General features: G+C 36.8%; 1 protein-coding gene across 2 annotated transcripts in view; it reads left to right on the top strand.

Annotated features, from left to right (window-relative positions):
• The first annotated feature begins 10,464 nt into the window (after positions 1–10,464).
• Positions 10,465–25,293, top strand: part of LOC127540665 (L-lactate dehydrogenase A chain-like) — a 64,726-nt gene continuing 49,897 nt past the window's right edge. For both annotated transcript variants that reach the window (XR_007948259.1, XM_051965456.1), the window contains exons 1-6: positions 10,465–13,465; positions 16,785–16,902; positions 17,934–18,107; positions 21,318–21,491; positions 22,353–22,464; positions 23,806–23,929. Coding sequence is in view for 1 of the 2 variants with exons in the window: in XM_051965456.1 (XP_051821416.1) it covers positions 13,436–13,465; positions 16,785–16,902; positions 17,934–18,107; positions 21,318–21,491; positions 22,353–22,464; positions 23,806–23,929 (732 nt within the window). In the remaining variant the exon portion in view is untranslated. The remainder of the gene's footprint in view (positions 13,466–16,784; positions 16,903–17,933; positions 18,108–21,317; positions 21,492–22,352; positions 22,465–23,805; positions 23,930–25,293) is intronic.

Here is a 25,293-nt window from a genome sequence, read left to right as displayed (position 1 = left end):
GCTTGTACTCTGTGTTCCACCATGCTTCTCCATCCTGGTTCTAGGATTTCCTTATTGAGTATTAATTATTGAGATATTCTTCCAGCTTGCAATCAACAGTTGAGTCTCCAGAAGGGCAAATAGTCCCAGGTTTCAAGGATGAGTTACTACACAGTACTACTCTTCTAAAATTGTAGCTCATGAGCTCCAATCAGTGTGTTACTCACTAATCAGCTAGTAGACTCAATGAGCTCCTAGCAAAGTCATTTATTCAGATGGAATGGAAAGAGCAGTAAATTCTTCATCCCTCCCACAAACGAGGTATATTGGCTTTGGGGAAAGTGGACACATTTAAATTACAGTGGTAATGAGGCACATGTGTAGGAAGTCCATGTGGCCAAAGCAACTTGGATCCAGAACTGCAAGGTTTCAGAGGGGATTGTGTTGGGCAGGTTGTCCACAAATTTCTCAGGGTTGTACATTTCTTTTGGACAAATCAATTTGCTGGACTTCTTGAGTTTACTCAGTCAATAAACATTAAACACCTATTATGTTCTAGGCACTGTGCTAAACAATGAGTATACAGATAAATACAATGATTGTCCTGGCCTACAAAGAATTTATATCTAGTGGGAAAATACTGGACATAAAATAAAGCTGAAAATTTGAGGGACTGGCAGACTTTTGTAGGGGGAGAGGGAAAAGAGATGATACTTGAGGAATCAAAGCCAAGTAGAGCAGCTGGTGGAAAAGGGGGAGGAAAATTACTTGTCTTCTTGAAGATCTGGAGCCCATGGTCTTGCCCTTCAAGTAAAAAGAATCTAATCATCAGAGGGAGGAGAATGATATGAGATGCACAAGTTAGATTCAATCTTGTAGCACAATGAGCTTCCTGGGGAAGGAAGGCCTAATGGAAAGTTTCTAAGTTCAAAAGCAATAAGATGGGTGAGAAACGGAGAGAAAATTCCTAGTCAAGAGGCAGCTATAGTTTCTACCATCTTCAGTTTCAGGCTTAACTTTAATCCCTGGCAAGAAAAGAGTAGTGACCCTTAGCCTAGAACTGGTGAAAACTTTTAAAAAATAATGTTCCCAAAGATACTGAAGCCTAAGGCTTGTCTCCTTCCTTGTAGAAGATGGGTGAACAGGAGTGTAGCCTTGATTTTTTGGCAATTCTTCTTGATTCCAGACTGGATCTTCTCAGTGAGAAACTCTTCCTAATTTATATTGACAAGTTTCTTAAATCAGGCAATGACCATTTGTTCAGTCATCACCAAATGGTTAGGGGTTAATGGCTCCCCAATTTAAAAACATTGGCAAGGATTTTTAGCTTTGTCTTCCAAAAATTAACATTCATGCAAATATGAGACTGAATATCAGTATTAAAGTATGAGTCCTTTAAGAGGCTACTCATATTTTTTGCTGTTTCTGAAATTCCTACCTTTAGGCTTGTGCTTTCTTAGAGAAATAGACAAAAGTAAGGTCTTTGAGAGGCTTTGCTATGAAGGTATGATTCTTCACAAATCTCTGGCTATATCAAATCCCAGAAAATGTAGTTCATAATTAATTTAGTTCAATACACATTAAATTTCCAGTATGTGCAAGGCACTGTCACAAGACCAAAACAGTCCTTGTGCTTTTTGAAGGATGGAGGAAGGGATAGAGGTGATATATTCATATACAAAGCAACTTCAAAAGAGAAACTATTTGTTTAATGTGGGCAGGGGTACCTGAGTTGTACTTTTGAAGGAAGCTAGGGATTTTGAGAGAACTGGTCATTGGAAATTGGGATTAGTTCACAAGTATTAGGAGTTGCTATAACTAGTTATGAGATTGACCTTTAGGCAACTTTCTCCAGGATGTGGGGGGTGAGTGATGTTATAAGAGTAAAGGTACAGAATAAAGATGCAAGTCTCAAGAATAGAATCCTGATCCAAATGAGTTGAGGTTACTTAAATCACAGGAATAGAATTGTGACCCGGATGGCCTGATTTTACCTGAGTATACTTGTAGCATTAAGGAATTTAGACTCTCATAATCTGTAAACAAAAAGTCATGCATTTATTCTCCCTCCACTTTAGTTTTGGCTTGTAGCCTTTTCAAGTTAAATAATTTACCATCATTATGATAGACCTTGATATCATTTTGATCCTTATTGAAGGCAACTGACAACATTGTTGAAAACATCATGCTAAAAAGCATGGGAGCAAGTACAAGGTCCTGCTTCACTCCATTGGTGACTGGGAAACTGTGAGAGAGCCTTGTCTGTTCAAACAGAGCTAAATGAGTGTTTGGTGTACAGCACTGCATTCATTATCTGTGTCATAAGACTGGTTTGATGAAAATGATGGGAAATTCAGAAGCTGCTTTAAAAAAAAGTATTTTAATTCTTTCTAAAGTAAACACAGTAAATTGTCTTCTTTATAGAGACTATTAAATGCAAATGAAGCTGAATTCCTGGCTCTGTAAGAAGGCAAATGAGATTCAATTTTATACTGATAATAGCATTTTTACAATGCCCTTTGGTGCATCTCAACTACTCAAGTGCTGATGGAGCAATACTGATCAGTGATAAGGACATGATCCTGGAGAGATGTGCTGAACACTTCCATAGTGTTAGAAACAGACTATCAAACAATGCTGACGCCACTGACTGCATCCCTCTCTTCAGTTAAAGAGGAGGGTTTGAATTCTAGTGAGCTCTCTGTGGCAAAGCAGTTAGTGCTGATTCCATTGCAGCAGAGGTCTACAAACAAATACCACTGTTTATACAAAAGCTGAAGCAAATATGGTTTTGTGGCTTCAGAAAGTTATATCCTCCAGTAGATCAAGGAAGCCTTCACTGTCCCTCTATATAAAGAAAAAGGAAATAGATTTGTCTTGTGATGACTCCAAAGGACCCTTTCTCTCATAGTCACTGCTGGCAAAATTCTTGGCAGAGGAGGCCTTAGTTTAGTTGATTGACCCTTCAGAGAGCCAATGGCTTCAGAAAGGGCTGAGGAATGGTTAATACGCTATTTGGTGTCTGACAACTCCAGGACAATCTCAGTATTTATTTGCCTTTGATACTGTCAGTCCTAAGGATCTGTGGAAGATCATGATGAAATTTGGTTTCCCAGAGAAGATAGCGTCATATGAATTTCATGAGGACTTGTCCAAATTCTGGGTTATAGATGATTCAGGCTTTCCCAGTTGCCAATGGCAATGCAGCCTATGTGCTTGTTTCCATTTTTTTCCCCTCCCATTTCAGCATGATGTTCTGCAATGTTGTTGATTGGCCTTCATATCAAAGTCAGCTACCACACTATTTAACTTGAAAAAGGTTACAAGACTAAAGTGGAAAATTAACATATTGCTTTTTGTTTACAAATAACTGTGCATTCAATGCAGTGAGAGGCTGATGTAGCAAAATAAGGATTCTCTGGTGCTTGTGCAAACTGGCTTAACGTCAACTAGAAGACTATCAAAAAAACAAAAGAATTAGGGTTAAGCCAAAAATATCCTACACCTAGCAAAATTAAGCATAATCCTGAATGAATTGAATTGCCAGATTTTCAAGATCTTTTCCTATTTTGTATTTAAGCTGAAAATAGTATCTGCCCCCCCCCAAAAAAAAAAAGTTTCTCTACCAGCCAGCACTACACTATACATGAAACTATATTACAGCAAAAGGAATTTTGAATGCTGGTAGATAAATTCATCTTGCTATCATACATTCCAGGGAAACTTTTTCCAGGGAATATATATAAATGATGTAATATATACACCATTAAGCTCATCAAGCTATCTCAGCATGGGATGTTCCAAAAGAAAGTGTGTGGGAGGGAAAAGGTATTGGACTGCCTACCATACCAAAGGTCTATAGAGCTGTTGTATTGACTTGTTTTATGCCTATATAACCTGGACAATCCACCAGTGTCATGTTAGAAAATGGAACACTTGAACATTTGAGTTGTCTTAGGAAAAGACACCAAAACTGAGGTTCTTTCTCAAACTGAATTATCATGTATTCAAACTCCATTGCATAAAATACAACTGCAATGGCCTGGACACATTATGATGCCTAATGCATGTTTGCCTAAAAGACTTGTTTTATGGAGACTTCATACAAGGCAGGTCAGAAGAAGTGATACAAAGACACTCGAGGTGTGTCTGAAAAATATAGATTGTGATCTACTGCCACAGACTGCCTAGTATGGTGTGTGTGCATCAAAAATGATTATGTGCTCTGAGAAAAACAATTTCAGTAGCTCAAAAATATGAGATTGGCAGATTTGGAAATCTATCCCAAATTGACTATTTGTGTCCTACCAATGGTAGGCTTGTATTTGTCTGAGTATAGATGTCTCCATCATGATGTCATTTTAATCTTCAATCATGAGACTAGGGCTATGAATCCACATCTTTCTAGAGAGTTTACAGATTCTACCACCTCTTCTTATAGAGGAAAAGTCTACAGTTTATACCAAATATAGAAAAATAGTTTACATGAGTCAATTTGAGAATAATACCTAAATCTTATTCAGTGCCTTACCAAACTGCCAAGAAATTACCATATAGAGCTATAAATTAAATCGAAGAACAGGTCATCAAGAATTTAAAGGGAATTGATGAAAAAAATGCAAAAGGTAGCCTTACTTGTACCAGACTTAAAACTATTACAAATTGGTGGTCATCGAAACCATTTGGCACTGGCTAAGAAATAGTAGTGGATCAGTAGAATAAGGTTCACAAGATACAATAGTCAATGACTATAATAGCCTAGTGTTTGATAAACCCAAGGAATCTAGCGTCTGGGATAAGAACTCGCTAACAAAAGTTGCTGAGAAAAATGGAAAACATGACAGAAACTAGGCATTCACCAACACCTAACATGCTATGTACCAAGATAATGTAGAAATAGGTTTATGATTTAGACAAAGGATACTATAAACAAATTAGAAGAGATAGATCTGTGGAGAAGTGAGAAATTTATGGGCTTCTAAAGAACTACACAATATTATGAAATGCAAAATGGATAATTTTGGTTAAAAGGTTTCTGTAAACAAAATGTAGCCAAGATTAGAAGGTAAATAGAAAATGGAGAAAAATTTTTACATCCAAGGCCTCATTTCTAAAATATATAATAGACTCAAATTTATAATACAAGCCATTCCCAACTGATGTGGTCAAAGGATATGAACAATTTTTAGACAATGAAACACATTTCTAGTCATATAAAAATGGTCTAAATCACGATTAGAGAAATGCAAATTAAGAGGACAACTAAAGTACCACTTCTCTCTCTCGGTAAGGTGACATGTTGGAGAGGATATGGGAAACTGGGACACTTAATATTTGTTGGTGGAGTCGTGAACTGATCAACTATTCTGGAGAGCAATTTGGAACTATGCCCAAAGGGCTATAACACTGTGCATACCCTTTGATCCAGTGTGTCTACGGTATCCCAAAGAGATCATTAAAAAAAAAGAAAAGGACCCATATGTGCAAAAATGTAGCAGCCCTTTTTGTAGTGGCAAAGAACTGGAAACTTGAGTGGAAACCCATCAGATGGAGAATGGCTGGATAAGTTATGGTATATGAATGTAATGAGATATTGTTGTTCTATAAGAAAAGATCAAGATGATTTCAGAAGAGCCTGGAAAGACATAAATTGAAGTTAAGTGAAGTAGAACCAAGAGAACAATGTATGCAGCAGAAATATTGTGTGATCAGATATGATGGACTTGGCTGTTTTCAACAATGAATCAAGGCAATTCTAATGGACTTGTGACAGAAAGCACCATCTGTATCCAGAGAGAAAACTATGAAGCCTGAATATGGAAAAAAAGAATAGTATTTTCACCTTTTTTTTTCCCTTTTGATTTTTTTTTTGCACCTCATGACAAATATGGAATTTCAACCAAAGACTGTTGAGTATTGACAGCATTTTTTTAAAAATAGCAACATGACAGAGCAAAATCTTGATCAACATAGGTGTGTCTTCCTCTGGTTAGCTAGCTTTTTTTTTTTTTTTTTAACTGCTTTTTTTCAAAACATATGCATGGATAATTTTTCAACTTTAACCCTTGCAAAACCTTGTGTTCCAGTTTTCCCTCCCATTCTCTCACACTCTCCCTTAGATGGCAAGTAATCCAATATTTGTTAAACATGGTAGAAATATATGCCAAATCCATTATATGCATGTGTATGTGTGTGTATACACACACACACACAATTGCTGCACAAGAAAGATCAAAACAGGAAAAAAATGAGAAAAAATAAAATGCAAGCAAACAAAAAGAGTAAAAATGCTATGTTGTGTTCCATACTCAGTCCCCACAGTCCTCTTTCTGGGTGTAGATGGCTCTCTTCATCAGAAGATCACTGGAACTGGTCTGAATCTGCTGAAAAGAGCCACATCCATCAGAATTGATCATTGTATATAATCTTGCTGTTGCTGTGTACAATGACCACCTGGTTCTGCTCACTTCACTCAGCATCAGTTCATGTAAGTCTCTCCAGGCCTCTCTGAAATCATCCTGCTGGTCGTTTCTTACAGAACAGTAATATTCCATAACATTCATATACCTCAACTTATTCAGCCATTCTCCAGTTGATCCAGTTTTTACATCCATTCAGTTTCCAGTTTCTTTTGGCTAGCGTTTCAATGAAAAGGTGGGAGGAATGCCATCTCAACTCCTTATCTACTTCTTTAAGCTGCCCTGGACTTATACTTGGCTTTTCCAATCAGGATTGTTGTGGAAATGTGCTAGGCAAACCAGGCACTCTCCAACATCTTGACTTTTCCTCTAGGAAGATTTTTGTTTTTTGTTTTTTTTGTCAAGGCTGAAAGGGTCAACCACTACTGAGAATAATGGAAATATGAAATGACTAGAATCTAGTGTATGTCATTTATATTTCTGCCATAGTTCATTCAATACCTCATCTATATTCTAAATGTAGACTAATCTTCCTGAAGAAGAGAGTAAACGGACTCCAGACTATTAGGGAAATGAAACATTCAAGTAAGACTCTAGTGAAAAGAAAAGGAATCTGAAGAGGAAGCAGGGAAATTTGGCCTTTGTCAGGAGGTTGGGGGAGTGAGGGTGGGAAGTTTTCCAGAGGAGAAACAGAAGGAAAAGGGCAGCTATATAAAAGATTTAAGACTCTTCCTGAATGGAGGGAGCTAGAACCTCTAAGGAGGAAGCTCTTGATCATTTCAGAGGATGGGGGTACAATTAGCAAAAGATAACTGAGACATCACCCAGTAGGAGTCAGAAAAAGGATCAAAGAATATTCATAATTGATGATTACCTTTTTAGGCCTACTGAAACAGCTATTAATTTGATTACAATAGTTTTGCTTTTTTTCTTCCTAGGATATGTATTCAAGATGGTAGAAAACCCTGCACTAGTTCAGGGATCCCTTGGAATCTCTTCCTATCCCAGTGTACTCTATGCAGGTACATAGTTCTATCAGTCTCTGGGCACTGGCACACATCCCTAGGATCCTGGCTAGACTCGTTTCAGATGTTTGCATATTGACTTGTCTGTCTCTCTAGGTCACTCTGGGTTGAAAGTTATTATAAAATTTTCCTTAACTTTTCTGATGAAAATTTGGTCTGTCACATTTTTTAGTTGTTTAGAAATCTGATGGGGAAGCTGGGATATGTTTCTTCCTCCTACTTCTGATTTCTCTTCAAATTTTGAAACTAGTTTTAGAGAGATGGAGTTTTTGGGAAATGATAGACAGCCTCACAGAGGCAATGCTAGGATCTCATTGAACCATTTCCTGTTATTTTGTTATATTTGCTTATTCCCTTGTCTTCCTATAATTCAACATGAGTATTATGTCCATTGAATATTATGAATATTATGAATATTATGTGTACATCAACTTCCAAAAAGAACTCTGACCTTTACCCAGGATCAGATAGAGTAGAGGGTGTCTTTTTCCAACATAGTTAAGAAAGGTCAAATATGTTATTTTCGGATTCAGGCCTGACAGTACAGTTTAATATTGTCACATTGCCCTTCTTCCTTCTCTTACAGTAAATTCTCCTGCCAATTGTTATAATGCTTTGTTATAACTATCAATATCACCATGCATTTCTAAGTCCATAAGGATGGAAATACAGGGATAGGAAAAAAAAATTGCCTATAAAAACAGCCATTTATATATTATTGCATGTTAACAAAGTTTCAGTCATGGTCTCTGTATGATGCTAATGTGGGATATGGAGTATTCACTTATGACTCAGAGGAACCTAAGGACTTGTATTGATTTTAACATCCTGTTTGTCCTTTTCTTCAAATCATACTGTGTTCATGTATGCCAGGACATGGCAATTATTAAAATAGATTAGTTTGTTCAAAATTTCTTTCATGGATCAATATGCAATAGCAAAAGCTAATCTGGTTTGCTGAGTTAAGCCTATTGGAGGTGAACTCATGACCCATCATAAAACATAAATATACAATCTAATTTCATTCAAATGTCAAAATATTTTACTTTAGGACATCTACTAAACTGTTGTATGTATATTCAAAGAGATTCCCCCTTTTTTTCTGGCTCACCTCTTCAACTTGTACCTATACTGAGCAGGTTGTGGCTTCTCTTAGATCTTAAGGGGAGTCCTGTGTGTAGCTACAACTAGTATGATAGCTTATGAGCCCCTAACTAAGATGCTTCCTAATTACAATTCAGCCATCTGTCTCAACTCTTAGCAAAGGCATTTATTTACTCAAAAGGCAAAGCAAGAACAATAATTATATAACATTCTGTCCATAAATTCGGGGTGCAAAAATATAAACATAATTGTTATAAGACATACATGTAGGAAACACATGTGGTCAAGGCAGCTCAAATATTTGAAACCAAAGCCTTTGATGTCCTTTCTTTCAGAGATTGTCCTCACAAAGTTCACTCCTGGGTGTGGCATCTATGGTGGATGGATGACTCTTACTAACTTGAATTATTCTGCTGCATGGACTGCTGAATTACTGTGTTTGCTCTACCAAAAGTTAAGTAATCACTTTTTAATTTTGATGAACCAAACTGTTAACTATGCTACTATGGTTTATCATATTGTAAAATTTTGTCATCTAAAAATGCTGAAATTTAACTCTAAAAATCACAATAGAAAGTGATTTTCTAATATCAAAATAAATTTTATTTACCCAAAACAAAATAAAAAATAAAAGACTCAAAAATGAGCCTATGGAGAATTAATAGAGGACCTTCTCACTTCTGGTGGGGTCCCTAAGTTACTTCACTGTAATGACAGGATTGTCATGCATAGGGTTACATTTATAAAGTAAAGGATACAATTAAAATGTTCCCATACAAGCCATCAAAATGATGGGATTTCCCATCAAATGTTGGGGAGAAGAAATATTATTCCAAAAATTGTTGGGTTCTCAGGTCAATGTCATGAGGTGTCCTCAAAAGAAAGTGTAGGCTTAGATCTTCTCCAAATCAAAAGGAAAAGGTTTTATTAAGCTGCTAAGAATAGGCTAAAGCCACATGGAGTTTTTAGCAAAGAAGGGGGTTTTAGTACTTAACAAAGGGATGTCAAACAACAAATAATAGAAACAATAATTTCATCAAGAGAATGACAATAATGAGATAACATAGCAAAACCTATAGAATGTAGCCAAAGAAGTTCTTAGAGTAAATTTTACATCTCTAAATAGTTATATGAATAAAATAGAAAAAGAGGAGTTCAGTGAATTAAGCATCCAATTAAAAATGCTGGGAAAAGAACAAATTTAAAACCCCCAATTAAATATCAAATTAGAAATTCTGAAACTCAAAGGAGAGATTAACATCAATAAGATTAAGAATTGGTTTTATGAAAAAAATAACAAAATAGATAAATCTCTGGTTAATTTGATTGGAAAAAGGAAAGAAAAAACCAGATTATCAGCATCAAAAAAGAAAAGGGTGAACTTATCACCAATGAATAAATTAATGCAATAACTAGGAGCTATTTTGTCCAACTGTATACCAACAAATCTGACAGTATAATTAAAATGGATGAATACCTATAAAAATATAGATTGCCCAGATTAACAGAAGAGGAAATACATTGCTTAAATAGTCCCATTTTAGAAAAAGAAATTGAACAAGTCATTTATGAACTCTGTAAGAAAAAAAACTCCAGGGCCAAGTGGATGCACAAGTGAATTCTACCAAACATTTAGAGAACAATTAATTTCAAATTAATTCCAATTTGTAAACTGTTTGGAAAAATAGGGGAAGGAATCCTGCCAAATTCCTTTCATGACACAAATATAGTATTGATACCTAAATCAGGAAAAGCCATAACAGAGAAAGAAAATTACAGACCAATTTCCCTAATGAATATTGATGCAAAAAAATTTAATAAAATATTACCAAAAAGATTGCAACAAGAAATTACAAAAATCATACATTAACTAAAACCTGGTGGGATTTATACTAGGAATGCAGTATTAATTCTGTAGTAGTAAAACTATCAGCATAATTGACCATATAAGCATAAAACTAGCAGAAATCATGATCATGTCGATAGATGCAGAAAAAGCTTTTGGCAACATGCAGCACTCACTTCTGTTAAAAATACTAGAAAGCATAGGAATAAATGGAACTTATGTTAAAATGATAAACAGTATTGATCTAGAAACTGGAAATTAGAACTTATAGTTCAAAGTAGGCATACTTTTTTTTTTTTTGTCCATTGAAAATAAGGGAAGAGTGGTTATGTGGCACAATGTATAGGATACAGTCCTTACTCAACTTCAGAAACTTGACATTTAATAGCTGTATGACCCTGGACAAAAAAACAAACAAAACAAAAGAAAAGAAAAAACTAAAGAAAATAAGGGATTTTGGCAGGGAGGATAAGTGTGTGAGAGTGAGTGCAAAAGCCCAGGAGCTTCAATGATTTCCCTTCAGTATTTATTTTTTGTTAAGAACTTTTGTTTTTGTTAATATTTTCTATTTTTCCCTAATTAAATGTATAAACAATTTTTGACATTCATCTTTTGAAATTTTGAAGTCTTCCAAATTCTTTCCCTCCTTTGTCTCCCCATTCCTTGAGAAGGCAAGTAATTTGATATAGGTTAAAACATTTTCATATTAGTAAAGCCCTGAAAGAAACATACAAAAACAAACTATAAAAAATAAAATTTTAAAAAGTATACTTTGATTTACATTCAATTTCTATGATATCCACTTCCAGAGAGTTACAGATGAAAACATATTTTTAAAAACTTTATTTTCTTGTTTTGTTTTATTTTAATTTCACTTCAGTATTACCCTTGCTTAGAATTTTCTTTTGTATCTAGATGCACTGGTGAATTTGTGGGCATTCAAATATTGCCATGTTTTTGCTCTCTGAGGAGAAAAAGTCAAAAGATAAATATTTTTCACATTTCTTTCTTTCACGTGTAGACTTCTTAAACTACGGTGATAGATGTGGTATTTTCTATCAAATAGGCATTTTATTGCTTTCCAACTCTTTTCTCATGGTTCTTTTATTTTTTTTTTCTTTTTTCCCTTTCTCAAATAGGTGTACCTGTGGGTGGATAACAATTTGTCGACAGTAATTAGGAAAGGGGGGGGGGGGGCTAGAGCTCTTCAAGATTTTTCCCTTCATAAACCCTAATTTATAGTACAAAACGGAAACATGATAAAAAAAACCCCAGAAAACACCGATTTTGGCTGACAAATCAACCCACAGAATGATCATTGCAACAACTGAAAAGTATCTATTGGACTAATTACATGAAATATGAGGCTCCTGGTATCGTGTGCGTCGGACTAGGGAGAATGCAGGATCAGCTCGGGAGGGGTCTAGAAGGGCCGGGCTGCGCCGTCGGGCTCGGCTCTTCTGCAGGGCTGGGAATGGGCAGCGCGCCGCCTCCGGCCAGGCTGTCTGTTTGTGGCTACAATTCATTTCTAGGGGTTCGTGGTGGCTGCGCCCGAGCTGTCCCCTCCTCCTGGGCATTTTCGTTTTTATGATGTCAAGTAAGAACTTTTTGTCTTTTGGTGAGCAGGCCCAGGTTCCGGTGCCTTTCCCCACGGACTGCCGCGGGCCTGTACTGGAGCCCGGGTGGGGGACAGGTGGGAATTTGGGTGTGATGTAGTAATGTTTGATCGGCATACTCATTTTATATAGCTAGATACCTGGGGCCATGTCAAAATGTCTCTGGTGAACAGGAGTAGCAAGTAGAAAAAGTGTAAGAAGCCCTGGCCTAAACTGGAAGAAACCAAAAATCTCAAAGTTATCAATTTTTAGCGCTTAATAAAAGCTTACTGACAAATGAGCATTTTGTAACTATATCACTGTGTTTTATAATTACATGTGATAGGTTATAGTATAACTAGGCAGAAATAATTATGGCTGACCATACAAAAGTATAAACAATTTATAATTACAAGAAGGGACTCCAGGAGTCTCCCCCCTCTTCCGGTATAACGATAGGGCCTAATGGGAGGATTTTCAGACTCAAAACTTGCCTTCCGCTATGTCTGGAGGCCTAGACGAAGCTCCCACGTTGCCTGTGCCTTGACTCCGCCCCCCCACCCAGGACACGTGAGCAAAAGGGACTTGCACAGGCGCAGCAGGTAAGGGTGGGGTCAACGGAAATCTCTCTCCCCTTTGGCTTTAGAAGGCAGCCATGCCGTGGCTGGCGAGGGCCCTGAGTGCGAGCAGACGGTTGGGCCGCAGGGCTGTCGCCCTCCCTTGCCCGTGCACTGCTCTGAGCCCCCGCGGGCAGGAGTGCTCTCCTGTGAAAGTCGCCTGGCCTCTGACCCCCGTGAGTTGGGAGGGGGGGGTGACCAGGAGGAGGAGGAGGCCCCAGCCTTGCACGTGGGCCTTGTGTGGACGAATGGGGCGTTCTTTCCTCCTCAGCTTTCCAGGCCCTGCCTGCCCCAGCATCCGCCTAAATGGGAGGGAAGACCCCTGGCCCGGGATTCTGCTTTGGGCTCTGAGCCTCCGGTCTTTTTAGTTGTAAAATGAAGCTAATGATATTTCTATTACAGTAGGAAAATGAGATGACTGGTCTAAAGAATTGTATCCCAATGTGAATGCGAGTTTTTCTTCTGCTTTTTCTTCTTTGGTTCTCAGCTCTCTTCTCCTTTGCCCTCTCCCACGTGGGTGGCCTTTGTTGGGCAGATCTCCTAGGGTTGCAGATTAGGGACCGGAAGGGGTCTTTGCAGTTATACCCATCAGCCCTTTAGTGGGTCCGGTGTCTAAACAAACCAGCTAGGACAGTTGTTGTCCGAATTACCACCTACGAGCTCCTAAGGAGTCTGCTCTTGAGTATGTCTTGATGACCTGAAATTACTACACCAAAGTGACGTGACTTTTTTCCTACTTTGACAGGTTTCCAAGATAGTGTCTGTCAAAGATCAGCTGATAGAGAAGCTCATTAAGGAAGCGTCTCCTCCCCATAATAAGATCTCCATTATAGGAGCTGGTCCAGTTGGCATGGCATGTGCCATCAGTATTTTAATAAGAGTAAGTGAGATCCTAGAATAAGGAAGCCAGATTTGTAAAGCTCTGATACATTAAGTCTGTTTAATGGGAATTCATACACAATGGAAAACAAGCTGGCAACTGATTTAGAACTATTAGGACCCAGGTTGTCAGTTGAGAAGTATTTGACCACTTTGATCTTAATTTTTGTTTTTTTTTGTTCTTTCTTTTTCCTTCTGTAGATGGTTTGTTTCCTGGTGTTTTTTTTTTTTATCTTTTCATAAAAATTTTTGGTAGACATTGGGTATCTAAGTTGTACCTGGCAGCATTGCAATTGATGTCAGCTGCTAACAGTTTTTTCTTGTCTATATATTAAAAACTGCTCTTCATATCCCTACCATATCCCCTCATGCATCATTCAGTTGCTATGTGAATGAGGGTTGTAATTGTTTCTTTTCTCCAACTTTTTTTTTTGTTCACAATCTTACTAATCAATAGTAATCATATAGTTAACATTTCCATTGTTAAATTAAGACAATATATAAAAAGGGAAAATGAATATGAATTAATTGCCATTTGCTATCTGTGTGACCTTGGGCTAGTCACTAAGCATTCTGGGCCTCAGTTTTCTTCTCTGTAAAGTTAGGAGATTGGACTGAGTGGTCACTATTAGATCCAGTGTTCTGTGATTCTCTTTATGCAAAAGTCAAAACTCATTCCAATATTTAGCTATGATGTACTAAGTTTTCCTCAGGATTTTGAGAATGATTCCCTTATTGTTATGTAATTTAAACTTTTTAAAGTCTTTTGAGCAGTGAAAGTATCCCAACAAAGCATGAAGATCTTGTAGAAACCTCTTATAGCTGCTAGACTGAATTCCAATTTTAAGTTTAAAGTGCTTTATTCTAAAATTATATATCATAAATTAGAAATTTATAATTGAGTGTTTATGTATTACCTTCTGATTAACTAGGGCTTACTGTCCTTTCCTTACAAAGGGCAGTGATATCCTAATTATGGAATCATAGATTCTTGGAAGCAAACAGAGATCTATTTTAGGCCCTCTTGAGTAAGATGTTTCTTCTGTAGGGTCTTTGGTAGAAGACATGGAGATGAGGAAATGTTGGAGGCTAGACCTGCATTTTCATTAATATAGGAAGCTCCTTTCAGTGCTGCAGTTTAGCAATTCACCTGTAATATATAGTCTTAGAGAATTCCTGAAGCTTTTAAAGGAGGGGCTCCTAACTTGGGGCCTATGATTTTTATTGTGTGTGTGTATGTGTGGGTGAGGTGTTTATTTATGTATGTGTATATATATGTGTGTGTGTGTTTATATATATATGTAAAAATATATATGCATATATAGACATAAAAATATATTGTGTATGTAGAGGGGTATGTATACATTTATATATTTATATGAACTTTGAATATATAAGTATGCATGTATATATGTTTCAATATAATTACTTTCCCTTGAAATCCTAAGTATTTTATACATTTAAAAACATTCTGAGAAGATATTCATAAGCTTTACCAAAATGTCAAAGGAGGTCCATGGCAAAAAAAAGTTAATTTTCATTTAGATGCTGTGTTACTTGCTTATTATGGTCATAGTATGCAACAGAGGAAGAACCTGAAGCCCAGTTCTTGACTCCAAGTAATCCAATTGCCATTTTTCCCATTTAAATACTATGACAGAAAACTTAATAATTTTAGAGACCATTTATTTTTTATTGGACAGTTGTTATCATTCGTCCTCCATATAATATCAACTCTGTAATCCAACCATTAATCTAAACTAATCTGAACCAAGATATTGTATGCTAATAGGCATTTAATTTCTCTTGTACTGTGTCTTAGGTGTAGGTGAAAGATCACTAGAACTTGGAATTTAAAATTAGGTTTAAAATTTTGACTTTAACCATTTAGTAGCTTTGTTACTTTGAATAAATCACTTAACCTCCAAGGACCAGAAAATGGAGATGGAATGTAATGCTGGAGAAACTGAGCAAGATATAAATTAGAGAGCATTTAATAGTTTATCAAATGGAAAGATATACTGGGATCAATTGGATCCATGGTTTGGACCCAGGGCTGAATGAGACTATCGTCTCTAAGAATCCAGCAAACAGAATTCTCAATGACATATACACAAGTGGCTCAGACTCAGAGGGTAGACTGAGTCAGGGGTGGAGTCAGACTCCTGAGAGCGGGGAAGGGACTCTGACAGGGTGGGGTGAGTCACTGGAGATGGGGATGACAGAATCAGGGGGAGGCACCCCCCGACATGGGGAGAGGCATCTTGATAAGACAGTATTTGATATTCTAATTGCTTGGGATGGGGCAAGGCATTCTGATGTTCTATCAAGTATTCTGATAAAGAGGGAAGGGAAGTTTTGCAGGGCTGAGAAACAGGGAAATTGAGGCAGGACTGAGTCAGGATAATAAAAGGGAACTGTGGCATAACAGTAATGCTTGTTATATATATCATGCAGAGGACAATGGGAAGGGAAATGCTGACTGTGTAACATATAACAAGAAATTTTTAAGGAATAAAGTGAAATGAGGGAAATGATTGATTTAAAAAGAGGAAATGAGTTGGTCTCATGATTTGGACAAGGGGTAACATCACACAACCAGAGTATGCCATGGTACTGTTTTGATGTCAAGAGAAAGCAAGAAAGAGGTATAGGTGGTTAAGTGGACATTCTAGGGATTTGGACAGACATCTACATCCTTGCAGGAAATGTCCAAATTGATAGGGTCTCAGGCCAATTTGCTTGAATACTTAAATCTTTGTTGTGAGAAATGTAAGGTGCTTTGTAAACTCTAAAAGTCGGAAGTCGGATTAGAATCTGGAGTTTCTCAGTGTGACTTAAGTCTAGGGAGTAATAGTAATAAGGAAGTAGATTTTGACACAGTGTAAGAACTTCCAAACAGAATTGTTCCAAAGTGAATTTGCCTGCTTTGTAAGGAAACCAGTTCTTTGTTAAGCAGAAGTCTTCAAATAGAGTCGGGATGATCACCTTTTGGGAATGTTGGGAGGAGATGGCTGTTCAGGTCCATGGGTTGGATTAGATGACTTCTGAGGTTCTCATTGACTCTGGTTTTAGTGAAATTTTAATTTCTGCTACTCCTTGCTAATTGTCTGACTTTCTGGAACCACACCGAACAAATCTACGCACATCTCTATATGATAGCCTTTTCAGTATTTGAAGGTATATGTTTTTTTTTAGTCTTCTCATTATTTTTCTCCTGTTGGCTGAACCTAGATTATCAATTCAAAAAATTCCCTTTTATCCTTAAAAATATCAAATATTTATTTTTTCTCTTTTTAATGAAATGTTGTGTTTTACAGGAGTTAATTGATGAACTTGCCCTTGTAGATGCTGATGAAAACATAGTAAAGGGACAGATGATGGATCTTCAACATGGGAGCCAATTCATTAACATGCCAAAGATTGTCTCTGACACAGGTTAAAGTTATAGATTACTATTATTAAAAAATTAAGATGTGAACAAGGAATGAGAACAATGAATGAATAGTCCTCCGTTTTATCTAGATATCAACTGTCTGGTAGTACAAGTCATTATAAAGCATTAAGCTTTAGTTTATAGTTTTTATAAGTTCTTTTCCACTAGAATATTATGAACATCTTTTAATTGGAAAATTTTGAAAAAGGATAGATGAATGAACACAAACATTTTAGCATGTCTAATGGATGGAATGATTTTTTTAAGACTGGGAAAGTACCATGTATGTTACATGTAAGACCCAAGTATGACTTGTTATTGTCATTATTGTTATTGTGGGGTCATGGGAAAAGCACTGAGTTTGTAATCAAAAGGCTTCTTTTGAATCTTGACTATTACTTAATACTTTTTGTGACAAGTCATTTAACCTCTTTAGGCATTAGTTTCTGCCTGTGCAAAATGAAGGGGCTATATTGAATAATAGCTAAAATATTTCCCAGTGTTAAGTCTCATGATAAAGTAATACATCTTATTTTAAATGTAGGACAAAATTAAAGCACAAATTCCTACATTTTAAGATTCTCATCCACACTTACATATGTCCGATAGCCATGCAACTAAAATAATTAAACTTGGCCAATGTGAGAAAATCTCATATTATAGCTCTCCTTGTGAAGTAGAAAAGCAGGTAGAGATTAAGGCTGCAGGCTGCATTTGTAAGTAGGGGAGGGTATGTGTATTTTGAGAGTTGGGTTGGAACCATTGCTCTTGTTCACTATTCTCACTTGCCTTACAGAAGAGGCTTGAAGAGACAGTAGTTACTGCTGAAAGGGTGTGACATATGTAAAAGAAGAGTCTATTGGGAAGTTCAAAAAAATTCTTAGTTAAAGGGTCTTATGTGACTAGGTGGTGGGGGGAAGAGGAGTAAAGAGGGTGAGTATGAGTAACACAGGTAAGGAGTAAGCATTTTAGAATAAAACAGTGAAATTATTTTCAATTTTGTTCAATTTTCTATTCAACATTTTCTCTATAGACTACAAAGTGACTGCAAACTTGAAGCTGATTATCATCACGGCTGGTATATGCCAGGAAAAAGCACAAAGTCAGCTTGACTTGGTTTATGGAAATGTGGAAATTTTTAAGTCAGTGATTCCAAGTATTGTCCAGTACAGCCCCAACTGCCTAATACTTATTGTTAGCAGCCCAGGTCAGACTTGGTTTGAATTGTTTATGGAAGCCCTTTTTCAATAGTATCCTTCCTCAAAAAGATAATTTGAACTCTTGTCTTCAGGTATATAATTCATAAATCAGGCATATTCAAGTTAACTGCTTTCTAAATTGTGATGTGTGAGTGGAAATGGAAATGGATAGGATCTGCCCTTTGATGTCAACACTTTGGAAGGAGTGCCAATATAAGCTGAAACCACCTCTGCAATCTAGCTGTAGTTTTTTTAAACCATTGTGACCTTAAGTGTCTTGCCCAAGGTCACAGGTAGCATGTGTCAAATGTGGGAATTAAACCCATGTTTTCCTGGCTTCAAGTCTGACTTTTTATCCATTTGCTGTATTTTTTTCTCAAAAGAAAAATCTTGCTGGAACTTAAATAAATGAATGAATGAAGAAGCATTTTTAAGCACTTGGTATAAGCAAAGCCCTGTACTGAGTGCTGGAGAGACAAATAGAAGAGTGGAGACAGGGCCTTCTAATGGAGGATAGAGCTTCTAGTTAGAAGGAAATGCCTATGTGTGCAACGGCGAAACATCTTTAGTGTCATTTCCACATTAAATAGTACCATGGACTTTGGTGCTGATAACTTTTTTCAGGGACTTCAGTAGCTCTGGGGAAGTGAAGGCCTTAGCACTTATCTAAACAATTGATGGGTCTCATCTCCCAGCAACTTGTTTCTCAGTTTGGTGGCAGTGGAGACTGGCTTGGAAGCAGCAGTTCGGGATCCCTGACATTCCCAAGGCTCTTAGGCTTACCTGGCTTTGGGTGGCAGTTATTTAGTGATTGGCACTGGTGACTTGGGCCAGTGAGCTAGTGGGTCCCACTAGATAGGCACTGGAACCAGCTAAACCAGAGACCCAAGAAAATAAAAGTGTGCTATCATTTGTTGTGTTCAAACATTAATGAAATGACTGAAAGTAAGACTTTTTTGATGGAAACAGTATGGGGTGATCACAAAGTGATCAGGCTGATAAGCAGTAACTGCAAATGACTTTTCATGCCAATTCAATTTGATATACATAAAGTGCTTGCCATCTAAGGTAATGCACTGGGCAGTGAAAGGCCAAGACTCAAGGAGCTTCTGATTGAATGATGGTGCTGAAGGTTCCATGTTGTACGTTCAGGGAAGAGCCTTGTATTTGGAGATAGGATCTGGTTTCCACTACCTGTATTACTCCTGATCAACCACTTGCATTTTCTGGGCCTTATTTTTCTCATCCTTAAAAGTGAAGGAATTAGAGTAAAAGACCTTTGCAGACCTGTTTGTTCTGTTGGATACTTTGATCTATTAATCCAACTCAAATAGAGGAAAAAATTGATAAGGGCAAGAAAGGGTCAAGAAAAATGACTTCAGTATTATGAAGAGGTGAGATCACTTTCAGCTGGAGAGTTCAGACTAGAAAAATTCACATAAGAGCAGCCACTTCATTTCAGTAAGATGAAAGGGATTTTAGAGACCATGTAGTTCTGTACTCTGGTTTTATTTACATTTTTAAATTCAATTTTGTTTTCAGTTTTAAATTCTTTTACTTCCTCCTTCTAATACCCCACTCATTGAGAAGACAAGAATACAATATGATATATGTATACATATATACATATATCATATTGTATTATATGTAAAACTATGTATATTACCATATATGTATATATATCTATATATAGTTATTTTTATTTCAAGTCAAAATCTGCCACTCATTGCATTTTAGCCTTTAACAACCCCTTCCAAATTTCTCTTATTCAGACCAGCCAGCCCTAGTTCTTTAATCTTTATATGTCATTTTTTCAGTTTCATTATGCTGTCTGCTTTCCTATAGAGCTGCTCCATTTTTGTCAGTATTTTCCTGTGTTGATTAAAATTCTCCCACCTACAATAAAAGACTGAGGCAGAATTCGAGGCAGTAGCACTTTATTAAAGAGTCCATGGTCCTCTCTAATGAAGTGAACCTCATTTGGAACACAAAATCTTATAAAATTGAATGCTGAAAAAACTATCTTACATTAATTGGAAAAATAAAATATTGGATATTGTGATTTTGTTTACCCAGTTTTGAGATTGCTGGATTTGGGGTCAGGTAGACCCAGGTTCAGATTCCACCTTTGAAGCTCTGTGACTGGGCAAGTCACAAATTGTCACAGAATATCAGTTCCCTCATCTGTAACAGTGCACATAATATCTGTACTATCTATCATACAGGTGGTTGTAAAACTCAGAGATAATGGCTGTAAAACATGCAAAATCAAAAATGCCCTATAAATGTCTGAGATCGGTATTGGCAACTCTTCAGTTGCATGTCTCACTGTGGAATCTGAACACATTGAAGGACAACTCTTGGGGGCTCTAGTAGAGACTTTTTCCTACATTAATCTTACCTAGTTATTGGGTCTTGCTATTTAACCAGTTCTTGAGCCTACCCTATTGTACTGTTGATTCTACTTTTCTATGATTAGCTAGTAATTTTACCACAAAAGGAAATAAGGAGGGGCAGCTAGTTGGCACAGTGGATATAGTCTCGGCCCTGGAGTCAGGAGGACCTCAGTTCAAATCTGACCTCAGACACTTAACACTTCCTAGCTGTGTGACCCTGGGCAAGTCACTTAACCCCAGTTGCCTCAGAAGCAAAAAAAAAGAAAAAGTGGACTCTGGCATGAAAATTTAGTGCCATGGTAAGGGTGTCTCATGAGAGGAAGTTGAAAGGGCAGTTAGCAGTAAATGATGGAGGAATTAGACTGGGGGAAGGTATTGATCATGTAGTATTTCCCTCTTTTATTTTTGGAGGTTTTAAAGGAATTTAACCTCTCCAAAAATAAGAGGGAAATGAGAAACACCCATAGTTGAATATATAGACCCATTCATGTCTCTTTCACATAACTGATTTATTAATCTTAATTTGGATGAGCAGAAAAAGTGTCAGTTAAATATAGTTATCACTTTCATCAGAAAGCATTTCTTGGTAGTAGTGCATTCCCAAGCAGGCTTACTTTATGTCTGCTTTGTTCCATCTTATAATGTACTTATATACATATGTACTATCTCCCTTGTTAGATTGTAAGCTCCTTGAGGCCAGAAATTTGTTTGACTTTTGTCTTTGTATTCCCAATATGTAGCCTGTTGCCTGGCATATATATGTATATATAGTAAGCATTCAAATTCTTATTTCTTTTTCAAACTTGAATTTTTTCTTCCCAGTGGATATTGTAACTTATGTCGCCTGGAAGTTAAGTGGTTTTAGCATATACCGCATCATTGGAAGTGACTGTAACCTGGACACTGCCCGTTTTCGTCTCTTAATTGGGGAGAAGATGGGTATCCATTCTAGTAGTTACCATGGGTGGGTCCTTGGAGAGCATGGAGACAGTTCTGGTAAGTGTTATTTCTACAAGGTTACTGAAATTTATTTTGTGAAAGTAATTGATCTGTATCAGATAATGTAAACAAGACTTATCGATGATTCTTTGAAGAAATTTTTATACTTTGAGAAAGTTAAGGCTTGGAAACATTGGGTATATCAGGCATATGAATAAGAATATATGTTTTGAGAAGTTTTTTTTAACCACTGGTTGAAGCAATAGTATATGATTTATATTTAACTTGAATAAGTTATTTATAAAGTTATAAATTTATATAAATAAAGTTATATTTAACTTGATAAGGCAAAACCAGAGGATCATATTATGATCAGAGACATATATAGAGAATTAATGGGAAGGGAGATGAGTGATAATTTTATAAAGACTAAGAACCTACTGGGTACAAACCCTAATCAAGCATGGAATGGGAGTGTCATATAAAATAAGACTTAGGAAAAAAGGAAAATATATTAATAATCCCTTAGCTAATTGACAGTGGATTATGTTTTCCTAGTCTCTTCAATTAGAGCTCCAGAAATAAGTTCCTGGCTATAGAAAAGTATGTGAAGGAAAAAGGGTGCAAATAACATACGTTTATAACTTGAAAATAATCAGATCATCTTGTTAGCAACTCAGTACAGATCTCAGAACTTTATGTTTTCCAGTCCTTTGGGTTTTCACTTTAAGGATAAAATACCTAGATGGCTTTCAGAAGTCTTATTTAGCAGTTTTAGAATTATTTCTTCTCTTGACTACAGAGGGACTCCTAGAATGAAGAGAGAGTACTACTAGTGAGGACAATTATTATAGCGTTTGGGAAGATATAACTAACCTGATGCTAGAAAATGAGTATATTGTTGGGTGATTTTTTTAGTGCCTGTGTGGACTGGGATTGCTGGTGCTTCTCTGAAGAGTTTGAACCTGGATGTAGGAACCAGTAAAGACATGGAGCAGTGTGGAAATCTCCATAAAAAGTTGGTTGCAAGGTCAGGTTCTTAACATTTGGTCAATTGACTTTAAAATGAATCCTGCTAAGGACAACTAGTTGGTGTGGTGGATAGAGCTCCAGCCCTGAAGTCAGGAAGACCTGAGTTCAAATCTGGTCTCAGTCACTAACACTTCCTAGCTGTGTGACCCTGGGCAATTACTTAACCTCAATTGCCTCAGCAAAAAAAAAAAAATAAATAAAATTAATCCTGCTTCTAACAGCACATACATATATAGGGTTGATTTTTTTTCCTGAAATCTGAGGCAGGATCATTTTCTGATTTAAGATGGGTACTAAAATTATTAGCAAAATAAAGAAAATGAATGTAATCAAACCCTGGCAAAGAATTTCTAGGATGAAATTTTAGATGATGATTTTAATTTTATGATGTTATCAGATAATTTGTTACTGTGGACAAGAGTTAGACTGACTTGAGGATTAGGGCAGTAAGAGAAGTCAATTAAGGACAAGTTCAGGAGCAAAGATATAAAATCTGATCCCCACACCTGGTAGCTTAAAGCAAGCTGCAATGACTGTTTTTTGATGATTTCTATAACCTTTGCTTGGCAGGGTATGTAGCACCAGGCTAGAATTGGTTATTAGATATAGAGGATTTAATAGCCAGTTTGGTATGAAAAAGAAAGGGGAAAAAAGTAAAAACTTTAACAAGAGGAATTACAGCTACTGCTTCAAAGTAACGGGACATTGACCTTCAGGGAACAGAGACTGCACTCTCAGGAATTGATATACCAGTGTGGTAAGGAGGCCTCTCCTCAAGTTATGGGAGGAAAACGTGGTTTGGGGTGGGATAAAGAAAGAGTTTAGGGAGGAACCAAAGAGAATAATGTCTTCATACCACACAGGGAATGAAGGGCTCTGTAGAAAATAATTGTTCCTCTTTCATTCTCAAGGACCAGTGACATCACAAGGGTGGTGACTTGGATTTAACTGAGGCAGAGCTGCACAAAGTCATCAGTCTCACTCTCCTCCAGAGCCATCAGAGTCCAGTGGTGACTGGGGATGGCCTGAATAGGAAAGGGTCCCTTATTTGGGGGTTTCTCTTTGGTATCTTGCTTAGACACTTGGGTTGTGGTTTTTGTTTCTGCTTCCTCAGTTGCTGCTGTTTCCCTTGTCATGGCTGCCAATAATTAGAGGATGTCCTGACCTTGATATTCAAGTATTATGGTCTTTCTCAGCTTTAGTAGTTTTTGGTGGTTTTGGTTCATGCTTCTAATCAGTTGTAGTTAGTGGACTTTAATAAAACTTGATTAAGATAATAGATGCTTTTCTAACCTGATTGCATAAGGACTTGATTTTTAAAAATTTCTTCTAATTACAGTGCTTATGATGTGATCAAACTTAAAGGCTGTGCTTCCTGGGCTATTGGCTTGTCTGTGGCAGATCTGACAGACACTATTATGAAGAATCTTAAGAAGATACATTCAGTTTCTACTATGATTAAGGTAAACTCATTGTATTTGATTCTCTTAGTGAACCGTTAATATACATTCAGTATATGTCTCCATTTGGGCAAATTTAGAATGTTTGGGGGAAATATGGCTAATCTTTTGGGATCTGTGTCACAAGATAAATGCCATGCTGTACTCCCAAAATGTTTGTTGGTGGTGTCAGGGACAGATTTTTGTTTGAATGGTCCTTTGACTCATAGATTCTCAGAAAGACAGATGAAAGGGAGGGACAGCAGTAGCCATGGTAGTAATTAATTCCCAAAGAAGAAAAGTGACTAGCTTAGTGACAGAGCCAGATTTCCTACATTTTCTATGTGACTTCATATCACCAAATGAGCAGAAAATATTACCGTAAAACTCACTTACTACAGGACACACTACAGATAATATAATGACTGTGATAAAGACCTAGCCATTTGATTTGACAGATTTTAAACACCTATTACATGCCAAGGCACTGTCCTGGAGGTACAGCAATAGAAATGAATGTTACATGAATTCAAAGTAATTTGGGAAAAAAAAGTCCTGGCAGCAATAGGGATCAGGAAAGACTTGGATTCTTAAGGAGGTAAGCTCAAAGAAGAGAAAAAAGAGGGGATGGGATTAAGAGCACAAACAGGAGAGATTATTTTGGGCAAAGTGAAGGCCCACCTATTTATTTAAAATTGGCACAAAGGAGAGAATGGAGTATGATGAGGGGTTTTGAGATTTGCAGTGTGAAAAAAAGAAGGAACTTCTAACAGATGGCCTCAATTTTCTCAGTAAAGTAAAAGTAAATAGGATTCTCTGTCGAGAATAAGAAAGTTATTTAGGAGTTTATAGTAGAGAAGAAACTATTTGGAATTGCCTTTGTGGACTATGTATGATTTCACAAAAGAATAACAGTATTGCATTGTAGTAATAAGGATCTCATTTCAGGGGAAATCAATTTGTAGTGAACACAGTAGGTGTTGTTTTGTGAGTAGGGGTGTCTAGCAGCACATGAGGAGAAAAGGCTGACCTGGTGAGAAGCCCAGCTAACTCAGAGGTGTTTAGCAAGAGTCAAAGGTAGAAGAAGAATGTCTTAGGGAAGGGTAAAGTAGGAGAGAGTAAGGTATAGAAGTTTGTACTTAGAAAGAGGAGGTGCTGTAGTTTGATTGCTGTTCTCCATCTTTTTAACATCAGAATGCTGCTAAGGTCAAAAATAACTTTTTAAAAATTTAATATTATTTGCTTTACATTTCCCAGTATATCTCTCATCCCTTCTCCATCTAGAGAATCAATTTTTATGACAATGAATAAAAAAAGGAAGGGGAAAGAAAGTTCAAAACAAACCAGAGTTATCAAGTGATTCTCTGCCTTTTGATGCGTTCACAGTC

Source organism: Antechinus flavipes, chromosome 6 (genome assembly GCF_016432865.1).
Source record: "Antechinus flavipes isolate AdamAnt ecotype Samford, QLD, Australia chromosome 6, AdamAnt_v2, whole genome shotgun sequence".
Lineage (NCBI taxonomy): Eukaryota > Metazoa > Chordata > Mammalia > Dasyuromorphia > Dasyuridae > Antechinus > Antechinus flavipes.
The sequence above is the reverse complement of the archived record's forward strand: the minus strand, read 5'-3'. Positions and strand labels throughout refer to the sequence as shown.